Raw genomic sequence first — 24,093 nt, 5'->3', positions numbered from 1 at the left:
CCAGTCTCTGTCTTGCTTTGTTGTTTTTAAAATATGCATGTCTCTCCGGAATGCCAGTCACGGGTCCAAACTTTGTGTGTCCCAACCTCCCACATGATGAAATGATCCTTTTTAAAGCGGGCTCAATATGTCTCAATCTGCACTCCTCTTCCCTCTGCAAAGCTTCTGAGTGCGGGACGTGGCCCAGAAATATATTAATTAAAGCGCACGACCGGGCGAGTGTTTTTTAGCGCTGAGGAGGAGGAGGCGACGCTTTGGATCAAGTCGAACTCTGTCAGCGACGGATGGATGAAGATTCACGGCAGGAAAAGAAAAAAAGTAAGGCTCTCTTTGACGCTCCTCTCTCTCTCTCTCTCTCCTCTCCCTCTCTCACACTCTGTCTCTCCTTCTCCCATGTGTGTGTGTGTGTGTCTTTGTGTGTCTTTTGCACAGTGTTCTTGTGTGCTCCTCGGACTGAAACGGATAAAGCTAGGGGGAGTGAGAGAGAAAGAGAGGGAGAAGTGTAAGAGAAAGGGGAGGAGGGATATATATATATACCTAAAAAGTGAAAGAGGATAGACGTGTGTCCGTGTGCGTGTGAGTGGGAGAGTGTGTGTGCGCGCTTGTCATCAACAATAAATTAATCAAAAGCACGTGGCATTAAACTCCAGAGAGTTCTCTCTCACTTCTTATACCATAAACGAAGAGTACGTGGTTATAGGTGTTTTCATGCGTGTGTGGGTGTGTGTTGGTGAAACATGTATACATCCTGCGTGGAATAAACCACACTATACATTCCAGGGGGGAAAAAACCGAGAGACTTGGATGGTCGGAAAGGAAATGCTTGGTTTTAAAGGGGAAAGCGTGAATCGGATGTAACAGATTGTTTGCAGCTCAAGAGGAACTCTTAATTTCTCCAGTCAAGTTTGGCAGGATGTGTGTGTGTGTGCGTGTGTGTGTTTGTCAGCGTGCGAAGTGATGCAACGATAAAAGACAAAGCGACTTGGTAATAATAACAAATGTCAGGGTGAATAATCATTAGCTGTTGATGAAGGTTGGGAGGAAGAGGAGGAGGAGGAGGAGGAGGAGGAGGAGGAGGAGGAGGAGGAGGAGGAGGAGGAGGAGGAGGAGGAGGAGGAGGAGGAGGAGGAGGAGGAGGAGGAGGAGGAGGAGGAGGAGGAGGAGAAGCTGGAGCTGAAACCACTTAACCTGTTGCTTCTGGTCCAAACGCAGAACAGCCACCTCAGCACTAACATCCCATGAGCACTGCAGCGGTTCATCCCATAATAATAGTGCAAGCAGCCACAGGGATGTCTGCACAAACCAATTGAATTTTACTCTTTTCTGATCACTGTGTTCATTTATTAAATTTAGATACGTGTTTTTTTAATAGACGTCCCAACAGTGTTGATTATGGCAACATATGGGAGGCCATGCAGTCAGGCCTGGGCTTACATACCTGATAACGCCTGGGCTTTCCAGCAATATTTACGGCTTCTCTTTCTAATACTCTCCAGATGGTGAGTGAGTGTGTGAGTGTGTGTGTGTGTGTGTGTGTGTGTGTGTGTGTGTGTGTGTGTGTGTGTGTGTGTGTATGTGTGTATGTGTCACCACAGTCAGCGAGCTCCTCAATTTTTACTCAGCAGCATTTTGTTGCAATTACATCAAATGCTGAGGCAGAATTTATTGGTGACCCATTTTCTCTGCATTATATGCAAAAAAAAGAGGAAAATATACAAAAAAAGTTCCGGCCACTCCACTTTATTTGCATGTTAAGTTTTCTTTCTTTTTTTTTAACCACTCTGAAATTTACTTTTTAAAAGAGAGAGATAAATAAGAAGCAACTTAAAATTCTCATCAAAAGTATAGAGCTCCAATAGGGCCCACTTCACGGTTTGATGGATTAATAGACAAAACACACAGGCCGCATTCATGCCTGACCAATCTTTGTTGTAGCTGGGCTGTGCAGGGTTTTTTTTCAGCCAGTCACTCAGGCAGAATAATGCTTGTAAAGATATAATCCACTGAGCCTATAACCTCTGTAGTCCTCAGCTATATTATCCACTGACAATACATTGGTAAGCTTTACAACAGGTATCCAGCCTCGCCACTAAAACACATGCAAAGGGGCCATTTGCTAATAAACTGGTCAATAGACTAATGCAGTTATATTACTATAGTCTATATACTATCCTGGGTGCATTTTTGCAGATACTCGTAAAAAGATTCTATGAATATGACAAAGCAAATCATGAATAGTATTTGAATATTATCTATCTGTCTATCTATCTATCTATCTATCTATCTATCTATCTATCTATCTATCTATCTATCTATCTATCTATCTATCTATCTATCTATCTATCTATCTATCTATCTATCTATCTATCTATCTATCTATCTATCTATCTATCTATCTATCTATCTATCTATCTATCTATCTATCTATCTATCTATCTATCTATCTATCTATCTATCTATCTATCTATCTATCTATCTATCTATCTATTGTTTCTGTGGGTTTAGCTGCTGCACTTTACAGTAGGTGTATATTATGATTTACTGGAACGATGCATTGAAGGGTATTTTTCATCTGTGCCACTGAGAACTGAGCTCCTGACAGTGGTAAGGTTTCCCATTGACTCCCTATAGTCTGTCCATGCTTGGTTATCTCTCTGTCTCTCTCCCTCTCTCTCTCTCTCACCTCAGAGGACATGCAGCATGTTGATAAATACGTGTCTCTTTTTTCCATCTTACTCAGCACCATCCATCAAATTTGCATGCCCATGCTACACTGCTCTGCGTAAAGGAAGGGAAGGAGGGAGGAGATGGACGTAGAGTCGTGCAGAAATACAACTCCAGATCACAAACAAGGAACAAGGGATGTGTTTCTTTCTTTCTTCCTCTTAGATAAAGACTTGATCAGTCACTCTTGCGTTCTTAAATTGTCTTAAATCGTGCTACGCCATGTTTCTTGTTTGAAGATGTAGAAGTGGCCCTTCCCTGCGCTCTGTGGGTTAATAACCTCCTTTACGCACCATAACCACCGGGTTCTTGGATCGTGGTCGTGCTGTTGGATGGATGCGTGCCTCTGGCTCGACCAGGGCTCGGACCACTCTACAGAAAGACCAGTCGCCCCCTGGTCGCAAACGCTTTGTGGCCCCACATACCGCCGCTGTGATTATAGAAGTGCCTCCTCTCCCTTGTTAAAGGAGCAAAGCTCTAATCTATAGCCTCTGTGTCGCCCCCAAAGCCGGCGTGCTATATGTGCGTGTGCGTGCGTGCGTGCGCAAGATGTGCAGTGGGGGTCGGTCGGCGCGGGAGAGGAGAGGAGAAGAGGGGAAGGGTGAGAGAAAGGGAGAGAGGGAGAGAGGGAGGGAGGGAGAGAGGGAGAGCAAATAGGAGGGGGGTTAGAGCGGAGTGGCCCTCTCCTTCGTTTGAGTGACACGACCCCTCTCCTCTCTTCAAAGGCCATGCAGAAATAAACGCATCTCATTTGAATGGCGATTCTTCTTTTTTTTCCTTCTTGGTGGTATTTCACAGCCAAGATTTCTGGAATAGGAATGTGTATTTCTTTTTTTTTTTTTTCCCTGCAACATTGAATTGGTTCTGGTTATGGTTCTGGTGTGTGTGTGTGGGGGGGGCTTCTTCAATATTCCCATCTCTCCACGTGCAGCATTCTGCAGCCGGTGTGGTATTTTGTCCATGACTACACCACCACCACCACCACCCATATCACCCCCTCCACCCCCCACACCCCCCGTCCAAATTCATTTGCATCCGCTGATGATATCAGTGAAGAATCGCTGGCACCATATGAGGCGGTTTGGGGGGGGTGGGGGGTGGGGGGGGGGTGGGGAAGGCTTATTTGGATAAAAACTGGACCGCAGAGTGGACACGGCCCTAAAGGTCAGTCGTCCATTCATGTCAAGGTGGCAGGGGGTGTGTGTGTGTGTGTGTGTGTGTTGGGGAGGGGGGTCGGCATGGGATTGCCAAAGAGGCTTATTTGAAAGCGGGTGTATATTTGAGGCGAGGGGGGGGGGTGAAAAAACCACAAAGCTCGTCATACTTCATATAATGTGCCCCGTCACATCTTCACTCTCCTTTCCACGGGTGTGTGAGGAGGAGAGGTGGCTTCTCAGTGTCGTGCATGGCCTGCAGAACAGTGTGGATCACAGAGGTCTAGGTGCACAAAAGAATGACGCTTTGCAAAGTTCTCCCTTTCCTCTGATTTGTGCGAATTCAATGGCGGATGGACTCAACTGAGGAGGCCGGTGCAGTGGTCAGAGAGTTCCTGTAGCGCCTCTGACGTGCAGCATGTTCACGTCGTCTCACGGTGAAGTTTACAGCAGCGCATCGGTGAGGGGGGGGGGGGGACCCACAGAGAACCGTTCTATAAGGTTTCCTCTTAGAACCAGAGGTCTGCCATGGAGGGTGCAAAGCCATAATTGTCAAGGGTATGAGCTGCAAATTGTGTAAATAGTGCAGAATGACCGGGATTTACTTCTACTGGACGAAAAAAAGAAAGAGGAGATATTAGGAAGAGTATAAACGAAATGTATGTGTGCACCAGTGTGTTCAGACTAATAAAGGAAACGTTTGTTCTATATTTTATGTTGAGATCGTGTCATTCTAGGACATTATGTTACATGCGGTAAATATAAATATTTTATAAATATTTCCCCCCAATTAATTAATAAATCCATCAATTTGTTATCCAACACACGCACACACACACAAACACACACACACACACACATACACACACACACACACACACACACACACACACACATGTCATCATAAAATTAGAGTGGAAGGAGTCACAATTCCATTCTAATTATTTCTATAAAACTGCATTAGTGGTCCAGTTATGCGTTTGCTCGTCCAGGATGAACTTTATTCTCACAGGAGCAGTGTGTGTGTGTGTGTGTGTGTGTGTGTGTGTGTGTGTGTGTGTGTGTGTGTGTGTGTGTGTGTGTGTGTGTGTGTGTGATGTGTGTGTGCGTGTGTGTGTAAGAGTTGGGGTGGGGGGCGGTTATTGAGAGCCTCGAGCGAACCAAACATCGTCCCAAATTGCTGGTTGTCGAGCAGCAAGTGACAAGATAACGAATATGAGAATTTTTGCCCCTGACACCTCGGTTCATATATCACTGCAGAAACCGACTAATCACTCACACGCTGTCTTTAGTATTATTACACTTCAATGTCATGTTTAAGTGACGTGTCCGAATTGGAAATTTAGATTTATTTTCCCTTCATAGAAAAAAAACAACAACAAAGGATTTTTTATTTTTTATTTGATCATTTGACCTGGGCGGAGAGACTGATTTAATAATAAAAAAAAGTGAGCCCTTATTCGTGTATGAGATAAATACATGATAATAAGCTCAGTTATAATGTGCACTACATAATTTATAAGTCGAATTAAATGAAACACACGGCAGCTTGGACATTTCCCATGTAGCATTGATTGCTGCGGTAATGGTGTTTGTGCCAGCAGGCTCTTATACCTCTGTTATCATTATTATTACTGCTGATATTGTATGTGGCCATGTAACGACTCTTGCTGTTATTGCACTGCCATCACCAGTAATGATGTTCAAGGGAGAACAACTTACTTGTGTTTGTGTGAGACAGTGGTCTGCGGTGTGAGGGGGGGGGGGGACATGTTACTGACCAACACACACACATACACACCATCCCTGCACCTTTCCCCCCTCTTGTGTTTTTTTTTTTCTATCTGGTCAAACCACTCCTCTTAACACCTCTCAGCAGACATACTGTATAATACTATAAAATTGATTTGCAACTATGTACTCGACAGAAGATGTATTGTTTGCTTTTGCCACACACACACACGCACACACACACACACACACACACACACACACACACACGCACATACGAACACGCATCCCCAGTAAAACGCTGTGATGGAGCTTGAGAGCGATAGTATCGATTGATTGTTGTCAAGTGGGGGGAGTCACACGCCGCCCTCACCCTCCCTCACCCACTGTGACATTACAACTTCTCCCAGTTTCCAGCAGGGCGACTGGTCCGCTGGTCTGACCCCTCAGATGCTCATTAAAATAGGAACCTGGTGGGAAATAATACAATCAGTTCTTCTTCTTTTTGTACAGGCAGCAGAGTTTATATTGTAACGCAAATGTATCCACTGGAGCTGAGTCGTGTGTTAGTCTAGTGCAAATGGCACACGCTTGCATAGCACGGCACGGCACGGCACGGCTGGGATCAGGGCTATACGTCGCGCATGATACACAAAGTTTGTAGTGTTTGAGAGGCGCTAAGCCGCTGCGCTTTGTTGTGGCGTCCCTCTGCGCCCCTGTGCGCGCCGTGTGCGTGAAGAGTCTCTCTCTCTCTCTCTCTCTCTCTCTCTCTCTCTCTCTCTCTCTCTCTCTCTCTCTCTCTCTCTCTCTCTCTCTCTCTCCCTCCCTCTCTCTCTCTCTCTCTCTCTCTCTCTCTATCTCTCTCCCCCTCAGACCCTCTATGCTGTTATTGTTTCTACCTTTGTTTGCTAGATGGCGCTCTGCGTTGTGGGACCCTCTGACACAAGCACCGCCTCGTACCCTCTCTCCTCCCAGTGCTCTCTCCTCCCAGTGCTCTCTCCTCCCAGTGCTCTCTCCTCCCAGTGCTCTCTCCTTCCAGTGCTCTCCGCTCACCGCACCGAGCTGCGTTTTAAAACCAGGACATTTTCTACCGCCGCAACCGACTGTAATGAATATAACGAATAAATCCCCAGCACCGCTGTGAATAGCCCCATCCTCTATATGTCGACTGTGATTTTTTTTTTTTGTGTTGGTTTTGCTAAGCTGTGCCGATTAAAACCACGCGAGCAGTAATGCATTTAATTTTAATGCAAACCCATAATAACGCAGACTATCGCGCACTATTTGAGCTTCGGATAATTAATTGTTTGTTTTAGCAATGTAACGCTGCAGAACATGTGCAGTGAATCACATTTAAATGTTGAAAGGGAGGACTCGAATGATCCATTTTCAAATAACCGTCTCAGTAATTAAAACACACATGCACACACTTAATCGGATGCAACAAAGACATACTATCGATTATCCAACATCCACACAACAATACAATATTTAGCAAATAAAAATCTTTATTATGAGCTGTTAACTGTCACGACATGTGATGTGTGTGTTCTGCTGTAATAATGCGAAACAGAGGCTACAACTTACATTAAAAAGAAATACAATTAACGACAATTAATCTGCCTATATCATTTTGCAGCTTTATAATATTATTGCAGCAATGTGTGACTTTATAATCTGTTATAGATGAGGGTTCCGAGCAAAACGCGTGGTATTGTTTGCTGAGTGGTCCACTCTGCTCCAAAATATACTGCTGCAGTTACACTTTCACTAAATAGCAGCTTGTCGGTGGTTGACGTTGATCTAAATAGCAGCTTGTCGGTGGTTGACGTTGATGAATGTGCTGGAGACTTGGAGAGGCTTTTACAGCTGTCTTAAAAAGCGCCGTGGCCCCAGACCAGCCGCAAACACATCAGGTGCAGGCAGGGGCCTTAACACGGGCACACGCACGCACACGCACGCACACACACACACACACACACACACACACACACACACACACACACACACACACACACACACACACACACACGTTTTTATTTCAAAACCGAGTTGTTAACTTGAGCCATAATCATGTAAAATGCATTTTTAATCTGAGGTGATTTATTTAAAGACGTGCGTGTGTGTGTGTGGGTCTGTGTGTGTAAAGTAAATTAACGTCTTAATGAGGATTCAGTTATTTTATGTTTTTTTGTCGATAGCTGCGTTGATTTATGATGATGATGATGATATTTGAAGCATCTTTATTTTGCCACACACGTCACAGCTCGGATCCAGGTGACACATTTCAACTTATGTGGTTTCAAATGAGCACAGTGCGTGTGCGTGTGCATGTGTATGTGTGTGGATTTAGAATTTTTCTCATGAATTATTTTATTCCTCAAATGGAGACATTTACAACGCAGATAAAACTCCACCAGGTTGCTGTGTGTACAGAGTAGATCGATTATCAGTGAAATATTTTGAAAGGGAGTCAAACTTGTTTAAACAGTGTATTTATAGTAGAGCCGAGTAAATGATATACCTCACACTTCAGAGGGTCACTTCAAGTTCACAGGACAATCTTACAGCAGACAATGGTTCATTGTTGATTGAGCTGTATTACTCGCACGTACACACACGCACGCACGCACTTCCTCCCCCGTCGGGTCCTGGGTGGTGTGGCACAGCAGGTTTGCTTGTACTGTATACGGGGTCTCTCCTCTCCACCTGCAGCCCCCCCCAGAAGAAGAAGAAAAAGAAACCCAGTCAGGTTTCTACCCTCAAAGCCCACGTCTCCTCTTCTCCTCTGCTATTTACAGGAGTTTGGTCCAACACGTTATTAGGGAGGCAGCATTTCAATTATTTTCTTGTGGGCCCATCATACATTTTTGAGTGCTTGAGTAAGACTCTCTCGGTATTTGTTTTTCCTCGACTTTAACAAGCCGTCGTCTCACGCATGCATATAGAGCTCAGAGATCCCGCTGGCAAAGGGCGGGTTGCGGGTTCAATTAAGGTGGAATAATGCATGGGGACAAAGCGTAAGATGACCTCGATTGAAAATGATCAGAAAACGCATTCACCAAAACACACACACACAGACACACACGCATACACAAACACACGCTGCAGCCTCTTTGTTTTTGACTTAATGCTGCAGCCTCTTTGTATCTGCACTGAGGCATATCTGCCTCCCTGAAATCGCAAGCTACTTTGATTCTGGAAATAATTCCAACGCCTGAATATAAAGCTCCGAATTTAATACCACCCAACCTATGTCGAGACTAATTCACTCTTTTTTTTTTGACACTCCTTTCTTTCCCTCCTTAATCGAATTTGCCACATTTAAGCTGGCGTGTGGATTTTGAGGCGTAAGCAGCCATTTGGGCTCGATCCATGGAATGACAGAGAATACGGAGGTTTGTCATAGTTCCCTTAAGTAGAAAACAAGATATTTCAGCGGCACACAGTGGGATTTTGACGAATTAAAATATCTCACTGCTTGCTCGTGATAAAAAAAGGTATATGGGATTGAGGCGCTCACTTGTTAAGTAACTTGCTGTCAGGATAGTTAGCAGTGCTGTGATATGGACGGTGGCTGCAGAGCCTCATCTCTCGGGGTTTTAATTAACAAGCTGTCTCAAAGCTGTAGAGCTCCATCAAACACTCTCTCTCTCTCTCTCTCTCTCTCTCTCTCTCTCTCTCTCTCTCTCTCTCTCTCTCTCTCTCTCTCTCTCTCTCTCTCTCTCTCTCTCTCCATCTCTCTTTCTCCACCACTAAATCCTCCTCCCGTCACTGCCTCGGGCTCTCTCTCAAACTTTGGACATGCTGCTCCTCAAATCAACTTGTTACCACAGTAGGCGCACCAGCTGATAGGGTGTAACTATTCTGAGGAGATTTGCAACACACCAAAAAATTGAAAAAAATAAATAAATTGCTTGTTTGCTAACCATCTATTTGCATGCACGTGTATTCTCCAAACGTGCACATGGCGTGTTCTGCTGGGTCTCTGACTGGTGTGTGATGGAGCGATGACCTGTCTGCTCTGTGAAAGTGGATGGAATCTTTCATTCTGCTTCGCAAATGTGACGTTATGCAGCTTAAACCTGCAAAAACATGCTCTGAGGGATGTTTAACACACTTTAACGAACTCCACTTTTGAATTTGTCCATTAGAAAATACGTTATTGGAGTGCAACTCGGGGAACTGTACGTTTTACTCAGTTAACATTTTAATATTTCACATACAAAAACATGAATATGTGATGCAATGCTCCACAGAGCCACAAGCATGGAAGGCTTTACAACTGCAGCAGTGAAATGCTACTTAAACCTTAATGCATCAGTAATAGTGATGCAGTGATATTTATATATAATAGCAACACTCGCAGAATCATTAGTTTTACTTTGAGGACATTTTCAAACAGTACTCATCTGCTTTAAATGGCATTTTCAGAGCAGGACTTTATTAATAGAGGGTTTTTTTTGTTATACAGTGAACTGCAGCTACTCCTCAGTAAAAGGATTTGAACACTTCCTCTACAACTGGAGGATATTGTTTTAAGAGTATATGTGATCCTCAACTTTTATATCACTGGATCAAATGTGGTCAGTTTGAAAACCAGTGCACAGAGCGGAGTTTAAGTTGTGTACTAGGCTGTGGGAAGTCGTGCAGGGTGCGGACAAGCTCTTAAACGTTTAAAATAATAATAAGCCATAAAATAATGACTTCTTTGTGTGAGTGTTGTTTACATAGACGGTCAGCGCAGCGGCCAATGTAAACCGTGCAAACCTCTTGCTGATTTACCACAGTTTCACAGAGAGGAAAGGGAGTGCTGGCTTCACAGGAGATTTGTCTTTTGGTGGAAGAAGCAAATCTCTCTCTCTCTCTCCCTCCACCTCTCTCTCTCCCTCCCTCCCTCCCTCCACCTCTCTCTCTCTATCCGTCTATAGAGTAACTTGGTGCCGGGCTCTCTCACCACCGTGGCCCAGACGAGGGGGGTAATTTGATAGCGAGGCAAGGTCAAGACGGTGCGCTGTCCATGGTGCTGCGGCGGGGGCGAGGCTGGATGTTATCATCAAATTAGACAGGACAAGTTTCAAATCGATGCCACCCCCGGACGTCTGGAGACCGCCAGCAGTCGGAGTTAAAGTCCTAACAAGTCCCCCCTGACAGGTTAACACCTTAACACAAACACACACCTCTGATGCTGCAGCCTACAGGTCAGCGGCGCTGTGTTGGCGAGATAAGCACCGATCCCACTGAAGGCTCTGAGTGAAATACAGCCCTGAGTCCACTGGTATTTCGGGGAGATGTATATATGAGACCCGGTCAGTTCTGGTTGGATTTCCTGTTGAAATTTTTTTTTTTTCGAGAGAGATTTTTTTCCACACACTTGAAGTCCTTGGCCTTTGCTGATTTATTTGACAGACTCCATTTATCTGTGTGCGAGTGAAAATATCAAAGCCCTCCACCCAAACAGACACAGCTCACACGTCTTCGTTTATTTTTAAAAATCCACGGACATACGGAGGGTCGAAAGTTTAAGGGCTAATGCACAACTCTGATAATATATTGAAGCGTTATAATAAACCTATAAATATTAATATTTGAATATATAGCTGTGGATGTAAATGGTGCTGTACGTAAATGATGTGCTTTTGATCTCGCCAAGATCAAAGGAAACAGTGTTTAATGTATTTTTTCCATCCATAAAAAATATGTTTAGATTGTAATTTTAGATACAATAAAATGGCATAATATTATGGAATGGAATTATCTTTTTTTTATGCACTCCAGTGTCCTGAAATGCATTTAGATTGTACTGACTGTAGAATAGAAAGTACTTTACTTTTAATTTGATGTTTTTGTAATCAACCTGAAATAGTTATTTAAGAAAATAAAGAATTCCCAGTTTGAGTTGCAGTTTATAGATTTTGCTGTAAATTTCACCACATCTGAAATGATTTACTCAATTTTGTTGATATAATACAACTCTGTTTCTTGTTTTTATTCTCATTTATGCCTAAACGTCGAAATGACTAATTGCAACATTCAATATTAATAATTAAAATAACGTGAACAACCTGGCAAATTATACATTTCCAGATGTAGTCTGAATATTATACGTAAAAAGTTATGGTTTATATGTATTTATGTGTTTTACCCAAAGAATAAATGCCATTAGAAACAGTCCATTTGTGGGAGATCAGGAGTGAGTGAGTGGAGAGGGGGATCTCGGAGAGGAGCGAGGAGGGCACTCATTAGAGATGCTGCCAATCTGTCACCACCTGACAGCTTTTGCTGCGGGGATAAACAGCAATAAAGTAGAGTTGGCCGCTGTGTTGTTAACTTCACACACACTCACTCACACACACACACACACACGCCACCGGAGGAGCAGGTAAATTCACTCAACTCCTCACAGCTCCCCCCTCGCCTATCATCGGCCCTGTCTCCCTGCCTGCATGTCAAACTCCCCCCTCCCTCCCTCTCTCTCTCTCTCCCCCTCATTTCATCCTCCCTGCTGACTCAGGTAGCCAAACACAATGAGGAAGGACCTCGGCGACAAGAAAGAAAAGCCATTCAACCGGATGGAGAGAGATTGTGGCGTGGCAGCGCAGAGAAACGTTATATATTTGAATGGTTGATAAAAGAAACGAAAACGGATGGGGAACAAAGTCCGTAAAGCCGTCGGGGTAAAGGGAGGTGGGGGGAGGGAGGCTGCAAGGTGACTGCAGGCCCCCCCAACTCTAATAACACTATATTAACTCGCTTAACCACGGAGATTCAAAATGAGCCCGGGTTCACTTGAGGGGCTCCTGCAAACCATGAAATGCACATCAAAACATACACCTGCCAATCCCACCACCTATATCCCTCCAAGCCCCCCCCCCCACACCCCCTCTTTCTCTCTCTTTCTCTCCCACTATCTCCCCTCTCCCTCCACGCGAGCTGTCTGTCATGGTGTGGCCCAGCTAATTTGAGTTCATTGGATGGCAATAACTTCATTTAGACCTTCATCTTCTTTTTGGGGCTGGATGTAATGAGGCTGGAGGCCGGGGTGCTGCCAGTTGAAGGCCCGCTCCCTCAGTAATAATAACTTGGATCTTATTCTCACCCCACGCACCGCCGCGTGTTTATCCTCGGAGGGCTGCGTCCACATGATGAAACTCATCTATAATGTGTGATTTAATATCGCGTTGCACTCTGTGGTTTTCTCTTTTTTTTCCCTCCCTCAGACATTTTAAACCCCAAAAGAGAGAGAGAGAAGTGTGTGGTGCAGGAGATCCAGAAATAACACGATCACTGCTGAACTTTATTTTCACGTGTTATTTTATTTCCGTGAGTGTAAAAAAGATAAAACTGAAATTTGGGGAAACTTTTAAAAGATACTGTGTGTCAACATCATGTCCCTGCTATCACTAGATTTATCGATTGTTATTTCACAATAACTATTTAAATTAATACAATCGATTAAAGAGGTGAAAAATAAAAAAGGGAAATATTGAATCATTTGAGACTGTCAGATTTTTATAAGGTTTTGCGTTTTTAAGATAAATATTTTTAAAAGGGGATAAAGGAATATCTCTGTGGCTGAGGATTCGATGAAAGACTTTTTTTTCAATGGAAGTCAAGGCCTCGTCTCTCAACGCCAACTAATCGATATGTCTCCAGCTCCAGTGCGGTATTGATTTCTGGAGGATTGTACTATAAGGATCTGTGGAAATACCTAATTATTTCGTCACTTAAAGTGCAAACAAAAATATTGTTTCGTACACAGACGCTCTCATTCGATTTATAATGTTCGCCTGGAATAAGAAAGTGCACTTGATGTCTGCTCCTCGACGACAGTTCACTTGTGCAGCTGTTGTTAGGACGAATACAAAGGTTTGTATGAGCCGAATCACACCAGAAATATCACTTCTTTTATCAGATTAACTTTCCATAAACTTTTAGAAGTCCATGATAAGCTATGAGACAACAATAAAATAACATAAAACTTCACATAAATATTTATTTAACTAGCTATATATTATTTTCGTTTAATTGGTAATTATTTCATGGGTACAACAACATCTCCCTTTTTCGATTTATATTTATATTTTAATATTGCAGTTGTTATTTTTAATAATATCGAATTATAGTAAATAGTTTTCAGACTCCTTAATATATCTTAAAATAAAAGTTATCCAATATAGGTTTCAATGCATTGTGTTATTTATTTGACGTTATCTTTATTATTAGTGTTGGATATTATGTCGGTATTATTACAAAAATAACAGTTATATACCAATAATTCATATAGCCAAAAAACAACAACAATGAGGTCTTTATGATTTTTATTATTACATAAAATATTGGTCCTGTGTTAGACCTTTAACAATATGATTTGCATCTAATTCCATTGGATCCAAACTTGCATCCCAAGTCGTTATAAAAATGAAAAATAAACCGTAAATAATAACGTTAAATAAACAATAGTGAATTAAGTTTAAAGCAGGAAAGATGAGTGAGAACTGTGCAGAAAACTTACTCTCATCCTCAACTTTTCCTGTGTATATTGTTAACACACACACACACACACACACACACACACACAGACACACAAACAAACGTATAATTAAAATTGGCATTTGTCAAAGTGATATTTGAAATTGTACAAATTACAAAGTGCTGAATAACACACATTAAGGCCCCCGATCACAGGCCTGTGCCCTTCATCTCCTCCGTCACTCATCAGGACTAAATGACCAATTTTCTCCACTGAGTCGTCGGTGGCCTGTTAAACTACAGACCAATGATCTGTGTTACACTTTCTTTCCTCCCTCCTTCATCACTTGTTTGCTCACCCGCCCCCCCCCACCTTTTGAAAAATCTTAAAATGCAGAGCCCGTTCTCTAAGAGTGGTGTTGCATTTCAGAGGGTGTTCTCTTACTGCAGGAGAGTCTTCGGGCCAGCGCAGTATCAGAGGAGGTGTAATCGAGGGGGCGGTGAGGGGATAGAGTAGCGGTGTCCGCCCGAGAGCTGCTATTAAAGCCAAATGGACTGAACACCGTAAAAAGCCTCTGCCAACAGCTGTCCCACCATCAGAGAACTACATGCCAGGACCCCCCCGAGCCCACACCACACACGCACTGGGCCACGGTGCCGGTGAGGTGGCTCCTCACGACTGTTGGACGGCAAAGTCTAGGGAAGAAAACAGCAAACGAATATTCCTGTATTATGTTCCACTTCAGCCTCCTTCTGTGTCCTGGTGACTGTGGTCTCTGAAGGCATCTTCTGATAATAACTCATGGAGCAGCAATGTGGCTTGTGGTACACTGGGGTGGTCGCTTTCCTTTACATACATCCGCTTCGTGGTTGTTATAGTAGTTCTTTGACATATTAGCCCGATAGGCCAGGTGGGAGTAAAGGAAGAGGAATAGTGGATCATCTTATTTAGTTTACGTGAAGTGCATTTTCACTGTAGATTGTTTGCGTAAAAAAAACTTTTGATGACAAGGTGTTTTCTGCACTGCTGCATAATATGACAGAAAATGATATGTGTGATATTTCTGTTGATTCAGAGCCTTCTAACGAAATGAAAGCAGCCTGTGTGATGCATTTTCATGGCATCAAATTACAATGTAAATTATTTCAAGGCCATTTTAAGGTCGGGACTTTACAATATTATAGAGAACCCAACAGTTCCTAGCTTCTAACGAGGGAGGAAGTCAGTGCGGGCGACCATCTGCCTCGACCGGTTGGATCGAGTAGAGAAGTGCAACACCTGTGCCCGTCCATGCAGATCCGCATCTCCGCGTCCTGGCTCTGCACAATAAAGCCCACACAGTCACACTCTCTCCCCTAAATGTGACGTGTGAGGCCCCCGAAGTGTTGTCTGGGTCCTCATTAGAATAGAGAAAAGAGGGAGAGGAGTTGTTTCCACTGGATTAAATGGTTTCTCGGCAAGTCAATGAATATGTAATGATGTCTAACGAAACCAGTGGAGTTGTGTGCTCTGTGGTGCACATGCAGGCCTCATATTAAAGAGCTCTTCTGCCAAGGAGAGAAAACACAGTAGCCCATAGAGAGAGAGAGAGAGAGAGAGAGAGAGAGGGACAGAGGGGCAGAATAGGGGGAAAGGAACGGGAGAAGAAGGGATACAATCTTGAATGCACCTCCAGAGCTTATAAGCCAGATACTCTCCCTCTCTCGCTCTCTTTCTCAGTCAATAGATGAAAAAGTATTTGCTCACGCAGAAAGAGAGAAAGAGGGAGGGAGAGAGAGAGAGAGAGAGAGAGAGAGAGAGAGAGAGAGAGAGAGAGAGAGAGAGAGAGAGAGAGAGAGAGTTTGGTTCGGTCTTTTTGGAGACAAGGGTGAATTTACATTTTTTTACAACTGCTTTTGAAATATTGTTTCTGATAAGCAGTCATGCCAATAAAGTAATTGAATTAAATTGATGAGGCGAGGGAGAGAGAGAGAGAGATAAAGAAAGAAGGAGAGAGAGAGAGTTCCTCCACCATGATTGTTGAAGATATTTTTCCTCTCTCTCCCTTTGGTATACCCGATAAAACATTGATTGTTGCAGCTAGCTGACCCGTAAAATTTGGGGGTTAGTTTTCTCTTCTGAGCTGAGCATATAATTATGCAAATAGTGATCGGACAGTGATCCGCCAGAGGAGTGCTGAAGGAGTGTGTGTGTGTGTGTGTGTGTGTGTGTGTGTGTGTGTGTGTGTGTGTGCGTGTGTGTGTGTGTGTTCATTGAGGGGTGGAGTGGGGGGTGACATTCCAACTTTGCCTGGTTCCTTTTTGCAGAGAGTTCATCTTCTGCACGCATGGCCTCCATATCAGAGAGGGGCAAGCAGGCGTGACAACAACTCTCTTTAAGTTAAATAAAAAATTGAAATATCAGCCTGTGGTGGCAGCTTACGGGGAGGGAGGGAGGGAGGGAGGGAGGAGGGGTCCCCAACTTTTTTTTCCTTCTTCATGTCAAGGACTCCACCCCATCCCACCCACATCCATAAAAAAACCCCTGAAATTACAGCACATGCCCCCTCCTTCCATTTCCATTTGGCAGGATATCATCCTATAAGGCTTTACAGTTTTTTTCCCCTCCTCTATGATCCTACGAGGATTTGTCTGTAACTGTCTGTACACTGAGAGTTGACAATAGCTGGGAGAGAGAAACCTATAATCAAATCAGTCATACCTATTATACATTCACACGCTGCAGGAGCTAACTTCCAGCGAGTTGAAGAGACAAGACTAATCAGACAGGTTCTGCTTTTTTTTGGGTCGGAGGCGGGGCGGAGAGAAGTTTTTAGGAAACACAGACGGAGCTTTACATGAGACAGCATGAGTGATCAGTCTGAATAGTAATCACTTAAAGATGAATGGGATAAATGATGAGAAAGAGGAGCGTGAGGTTCCAAATTCAGCTGAAACACTGAGGCTTTTTTTCTTCTGCAAACTGAGGCACATATACTCTACCCAACATATACTCTACACAACTTTTAAACTTACCATGCAAAGTGTCTCAAGGCATAAACAATTATAATTCGTGGCTCGAAATATTATTTATTTATTCACTCGTCGTCTGCAAGTGATGCTTAGTGACTCGAGGTTGTAATTTAAGGCAGGTTATTGAATTCAACTCCGAACATTCTCCCCAATGTTGGATTGTCTGTCTCAGCATCCACGGAGCTGTTACACACAAAGGAGCCTGTGAATACATTTTTAAGACAAGAAGTTGAGTCTGGTCCACTTGTAAGTGTGTGTGTGTGTGTGTGTGTGTGTGTGTGATTGAATGCCTCCCTTTAATCAGCGGCCTGACACGGTGCGAGGGGGACTCGCCTGGTTCCACTTGTTGTTCGGGGGTTAATGGAAAAGGTTTCTAAAGATTTATTGAGGGGGCGTTTAATGACCTGATCGGTTTCACCGTGTGAAAACAAATGATGCTGTAAAACCACGCTGAGTGTGTGTGTGTGTGAGGAGAGAGAGAAAGGGAGAGAGAGAGAGAGAGGAGGGGGTCACTTTGCTAAAATTAATGACCAAAAAGAGGGGAATTACTGTTTATAGTTTGTGTTCCTTTTGACACACTTCTCACTATCGATATAATCACAGTGGAGACGTGGCTCAGAGCAGCCTGACCTGCAGGGGGACAGCTCACGTCTAACTACCACTTTCATTTAGAAAAAACATCACTGCAAATAAAGTTACATGAGTTGTTATGACAGTTTAAGAAAGGTGAGACTGCCAGGCAGGGAAATAATATTAGGTGGTATAGATTTCATAAGATGTCACATGAGGGGAGGCCACTTTTCACTTCTCCACTCTCTCGTCCCGTTGCACTCACTTTACACTTTCGTCCTCACAAACCAAAAAACCTGACACTTTCTACTTCTGCCCATTTCTTTTTTAAAGTTTTTATAATTTCTAAAATAAAACCATCCCATCCAAATCTGAAGGTTTGCAATTAAAGCCTGGGGAAATTATAAAAACAATCAATAATGAAATAGGAAAATGTGGAGCGTTTTTTTTTTCCTTCTCCAAAGCAAAAGTTGTTTTTATTTCATTGGACAGGTTTAATGGGATAATTACAAAAGAAGAGAAACCAATCATGTAAAAGCAGAGTGATTACTGGGCTGCAGAAAAAAAAGTCAAATCATTACTAAAGACAGTCGAAGTGGATCAAAAGAGAAACGTTTCTGAGGATGTATTTTTAAAAAAGGGAGCTGGCAGGACTCTGGCGGTTTCATCAAATTCAAAGGCTTGTGCTGCTGCGATAAAACAAAATAGGTGTGTTTCTTGAACCACAATCACACACAATACACACACATACAAAACATCCGTAAAAAGAATGTCTTCAAGAGCAATTGGCAAAATTAGTCCCCTTTTATTTGCAGGCTGTGCTTTGCATCCGGGCTGCTCTTACATCTTTAGTTCCATTCATATATGGCTTGTTCGATATTATTATTATTATTACAAAAAAAAAAAAGCCCAGCAAAGCAGAGTCTTGTTTATTCTTAAGGCAACAATATACAAATTATGGAGTGAAAAATGAACTGATTGTAGCTGAAAAGCAGAAAGATGAGCAACGGCATCTCGAAATGAAACTCATCAAATCAAACAATAAAGCAACTTCTTTGCTGAAACCTGGAGACATGGCAATCAAATTAAAAGGAAATTAGGCCCGAAACCATCAGCCACAGTTGTCTCATTACAGCAGGAAGATAATCCACAAAAGCCTTAAAACACAGACACTGGGCAGGGATTCATAGTGTAGAACTTTAACAATACTAACTATTTGAAGTTTTTTTTTTTTTTTTAAATACACATTTGAGCATGTGTCTAAGGTATCATACGATTTGGAATTGGGTTTGAGTTTTTACTAATGTCAGGACACATTAGGAATGTATTCCATTAAGCCTTGAGTGGTTTATAAAACACACCAGCCTTATGGAAATTCTTTTTTATCATGTTTGTGTCACATAGTCAGATTACGTGCAGCTGAGCAGGGAGCGGACTTTGTCACTTCTAAGTACATATGAAGAGTACTTTGGTGGAAAGGAAATAAAACAGGGGAAAAAATAGATATGTTACATTTCTCCAACATCTAAGGAAATATCATTCAGGCTTAGAATAATATTGAAATCTTGGATTTCCTGACATGTGTAAGGCGATATATTGAGCTTTATGAGTGTTGTGAGCTGACTTCTGGCTCCTGTTAAAATGAGATATCCCTCAAACCCATTTTGATGCTTGACTTTAAGTGATTTTAAATATGCTCAGCGTCCTGATTTTTTTTCAACACTCAGCACAGGTTGTGTTTGTTTTATTTGTTTCATCACATTCAATCATCCGGAGACATCAATTTCAAGGCTATAAAGGTAGTGGGGAAAAAAAGTGATATATATTTATAATAAACACAGAGAGGTGGACTCTCCACACTTTTACAAATCAAACCCGCAGATATTCTAAAGTAAACATGAGAAATAATGGTTTATTATTAAAGAACAAAAAAAATGTTATTTGTGGATGAGGCGTTGCGGTCAAATTTTGCTCAAAGTAAAAAATAAAAAATTGTAGTAAAAATAAAAAACTGATCCTAGTTATAAACACTTCAATCCCAGAAATACATGACACAGGTGAGGACCACATATTACACTGAACAGAAGGCGAAGAGTCAGTCAAAGGTAACTGGAGTTAGAGAATGAAGAAATTATAAAAACACCTTTTCATAAAACAAACGGTCACCAGTTAAATGTGTGTGTGTGTGTGTATGTGTGTGTTTTCACTCTTGCCAAAAACATGTGTGTTGGGTTTAAGCTGAAAAAGAGAACGAAGACGGGGATTTACCAGGTGAAAATGCTGTTGAATTTTAGCAGAAGATTCCCGACAGCAGGAGCCGATTCCTGGCTACGCGGTCCGGGGCTTTAGGAGCGGGGGGGGGGGGGGGAAGAGGGAGAGACTGAGCAGTGCAGACTGCAGGGCAGGAGGGGCATTAGCTCAGTTCAGGCTGATGTCAGGACAATTAGAGGTGCACCACAGTGCATTGTGCACAGCGCCTGTCAGCCTTAATCTCTGCTGCCGTGGCCCGTACCCGCAGCCAGGCCACAGCCCACGGGAAGCGCTAACACTCGGGCCCATATTGCTTTGACAGTTGCGCTCATCTAGAAGTAATGCAAAACGGTATTGTGATGTATACACGGTGACCCTGCACTCTCGTCTCTCTCCAACAACAAGGCTGTGTGTGTGTGCAGAGCCAGGGAGGGCTGGAAGGGAGAAATGACACTCGGAGAGGGAAAGATGGAGGTTACAGGGAGAGAGCGAGCGAGAGAAAAAGAAAGAAATAGCAGAGAGGATCTGGAACCTTAGCCTCCCTTTCTACACACACCCCCCCCGCCCTCTGATCCGGTGCCGTCCCCCTCCTCCTCCTCTCTCCTCTTGTTCCACATCATTGTTGTTGGGTCCTCTACAAATCCTGGTGTTTGTTTTTGAGGGAGCTGCTGCGTGTGGTGACAATGTTGGAGGTCTCCTCCGCCTCTTCGTCCTCTTTCGCCTCCAGGACGTCACCGAAGAACCTGAAGATGGAGATGAAACTCATCCAGGAGGTCAGCTCGTGTCTCTCTGTGCCTACATGGGAGAGAAACACACAAACACAAACATGAGCTGTACGGCTGCAGGCAAAGGAAGTGCGGAAATGTGGATATTCAAAGATAATTAAAAATGTAACTCCGTAGCACACTGATGAAAGATAAGATAGAGTCGTCTCTTCAGGTTCACCACTTCCACGACGCATTGAATCTCCCCCTGCAAGCCAAAGACCTTCTGCATGAGAGCCATGACAGCCTATGACCTGTTCGTCCAATGGGACAGCCTTTTTATGTTATCCAAGTGGATACCTGATAATCAACACCACCGCATGTCCCCTCTTTCCATCTCAGGCCTTCCAACAAAACCAGAGTTATGTACAATGGGTGCACTAAGTGAAACCAGTGGAGCGGTAGTCATTCATTCTAAAGGGCTGATTGAGGAAAGGCAAGACAGGAGCAGGCGAGAGGAAACTAGCGAACATATCAGGTGGTCTGGCAGCGGCCGGGGGGGTAGGCAGCAGTGCCGGGTTTCCCTCTGACCTTCTTCCAGGTTAGCCGGTTCCCAAGTTGGGGTCACACTGGTGCTTGAAATCTGGTACATGCGCCTCAGGTTCCTCAGGGTTACGGTGTCACCCAGCAGCTTTTTTCGGAAGATAGCTTAAACTCGGTGGCGGTTTCTCCGGCTATAGAAAACCTCGGCTCTGCATCGGAGCGTCGGTGATGAGGACAGATCCCGGCTGCAGCTGCTGCCCGACTCATTTCTCCTCCCGCTCGCTAACCATTCAGCGCCGACAGATAATGGCTTGTTTCTGCCGCCGCTGGCTAGCTGCTCAGCTGCTTAGCAACACAACTGTAGCTGGACTTGAGAAGCCATATTGAGGTGGCCTCTTCTTTCCCCTGAGGGAGAGTAGCTTTGCTGCGAGATGATTTTAAGAGTTTCATCCCTTGATAGATGGATCCAAGAAATAATTTACATGTGTTTACAGTCCGAGGGATGAATACAATACAAGCCTGGCAGGAATGAGTTTTTAATCTTTATTTGCAACACTTCACTTCTTTTTTTTGTCGGGACCTGCAGTTGTTTGTAAGATAAGAACAGTAAAATGGATCCCTGCAATTTCCCTCGTGAGGATTAAGACAAAGATTATGCGCAGGGTTGCCTGGAATCGGCTGGTCCCAGCAGCGCAGGGTTCAAAACCATGACCCCTCAAATCAGTCGTACATTAGAGATACCTCTTTACCTCCGCTCCAGTATTCAGTGCTGTTCGCATTCCTTCTTCTCTTCCGTTCTCCTCCTCTGTGCACATTGTCACAGCTATAAAAGCTAGACTAGAAGGCTGCAGGGATACAATTAGGAGGCACCTTAAAGGCTCCCTCGCCATAGACCGGCCTCTGATGACCACTGCACTGACCCCGTGTTTATTAGATTGACCCCTGCCTGGGCACATTAATGGAGATGCTGTGCGTACATGTGTGTGTTTGTGTGTATGGTCTGGGGCCTGAGAGTGGATTTGGGTTCAGTTGCTGGAAGTGTGTTTTGCTTGTGTGTGTTATTTGTGTGCACGAGTATGTAGGGTTCTCGATAACTCGGGAGATAAGGGACTGCGCTGCGTGCTCTATGGCAACCAGACTGCAGCCAGTGCCTTGGGTCAAATTTACTGGCCTGGCAATCATGGGAGTCAATAACCCGGCCCTCTCGGTGACCGTGCTACCCATGTAGGGCTCAACATAACACCCGTCCCTGGAAAACAAAGACACAGCCCTCTCACACCTCTAATCTATCATTTATATCCAATTTGAGGCACTGTGATCTTTTTCCACCTCCTCCTCCTCCATGCTTTCCGAGTCTCAACGGTTTCTCCCTCGCTAGTGTTTTTACTTCTGTTTTGTCCTTTCTTCCCCTTCCTCCTCCCGCAGAAGCGATCAATGGCGCAGCGCTCTCCCGTTCACCCTGAACTGGCGGTGAACTCCCGCGGAACGCCGCCAGCCCTCTCCACCCTATCCCATCGCCGCTCGGGGGTCACCAGGGGGGCGTCTCTGTGCCAATATGCAGATGAAACGGTGCCCCTCCGATGACTCCGGACTCTGGATCCACCCCTCTATATGGTGCAGGCTTTGAGATGAAGTCCAGCCCCCCCCTCCACCCAGACAACACTCACACACATAAAGACATAAACCCACTCTCACATTGGCTTAAATAGGCCTTTAACAGCTTACGTCCACTCTTCATTTAATGGCCAAAGTGTGTCGAACCTAATGGATGTTGTCAAAGCTGAGATGTGACCACTGATTTAGAGGAGGGACCCGAATGCCAGGCTTCACTGGCCGCTAAAGACAAACGCACACGAGCACACACACACACACACACACACAGGCAGAATTACCTCAGCTATGCCACAAATCAAAGTAATATCTTAAAAAGATGTGGGGATCGATGAGGTGTCATCTGGCTGTATCCCCTGTGTAAAGTGAACCCATAAACAGCCGGTGACAACTACTTATCCTCAGCTTTAGCCCCTCGCTGAGAAAGTTTTTATCTCATAAGCAGATTTTGTTTGGTTTATGGCCGATTGATTTCATGTATTGTTAAACTAAGATCTAAGCGGCAGAGAGCTCTTCCTTTTTCACGACTTTAATCACAACTTGTTTCTTGTATTTAATTGGTCAAATGTTGCAAATAAAGAACGTTGTGCATTTCTTGTGTGCTTCCTTGCGTGGACTACGAATCAATTAAGTTGCATGTGCCAATTTGAACAGGTTTATTGTAATCGCACTAATCTAATGAAGTTTAGCCTAAGTGCAATAATGTCCTCATTTATTGTAAATGCAATAATGATGTTACTGTGAATTCCATAATGCAGAGAATTGTCGAGGGAAATACACGGAACATTTCTCTTTACTTTAACATTGTGTTTATAATTATATGGCAGGCTTAACCGACGTTACCACTGCTAGCGTAGAAAGTAGAATGATGACCGATATGACCTTGAGGTAAGGCGACACACACGTGCACATACACACACACAGACAGACATACACACTGAGCTCCATCATGATGTTTCACAGTAACGCAGGACAGAGCAGGTATAGAAACTGGGTCTGTGGTGAAAGCCCTGGCTCTTTGCTCAGGTCAAGGCAGAGTTTCAGAGCGGCGTCTCACCCGCGCCCTGTGTTTGACCATTTTACATGTGTCGTCTGAGCCGGGTGAGGCCGCCTCATTATGTGACAGGCAGAGCAGAGTATTTGATCCTGGATATTTAGCCTCCTCCTTTCTGTCACAGCCACTGGAGCCCTCTCAAGGTAATTGACTGACTGTTTGATCTCCCTTCGACTCTGCACTGCTACAAGACACTGACAGACACACACACACACAGACACACACACACACTCGTCACATGCAACGGTCTACACACACTCACACATGT

General features: G+C 43.9%; 1 protein-coding gene and 1 long non-coding RNA gene across 2 annotated transcripts in view; one reads left to right on the top strand and one right to left on the bottom strand.

Moving 5' to 3' along the window:
* The first annotated feature begins 198 nt into the window (after positions 1-198).
* On the top strand, positions 199-23,365 carry LOC133002321 (uncharacterized). Its single transcript, XR_009678246.1, has 2 exons — positions 199-318; positions 22,586-23,365. It is a non-coding gene; the product is annotated as an uncharacterized LOC133002321 (long non-coding RNA).
* Positions 20,023-24,093, bottom strand: part of arb2a (ARB2 cotranscriptional regulator A) — a 157,767-nt gene continuing 153,696 nt past the window's right edge. The window contains exon 11 of the mRNA XM_061072105.1: positions 20,023-20,708. Coding sequence (XP_060928088.1) covers positions 20,548-20,708 — 161 coding nt within the window. The 3' untranslated portion in view covers positions 20,023-20,547. The remainder of the gene's footprint in view (positions 20,709-24,093) is intronic.

The sequence above is a fragment of the Limanda limanda genome, chromosome 5 (genome assembly GCF_963576545.1).
Source record: "Limanda limanda chromosome 5, fLimLim1.1, whole genome shotgun sequence".
Lineage (NCBI taxonomy): Eukaryota > Metazoa > Chordata > Actinopteri > Pleuronectiformes > Pleuronectidae > Limanda > Limanda limanda.
Note: the sequence above shows the minus strand (reverse complement) of the source record. Positions and strands in the feature narration are given on the sequence as shown.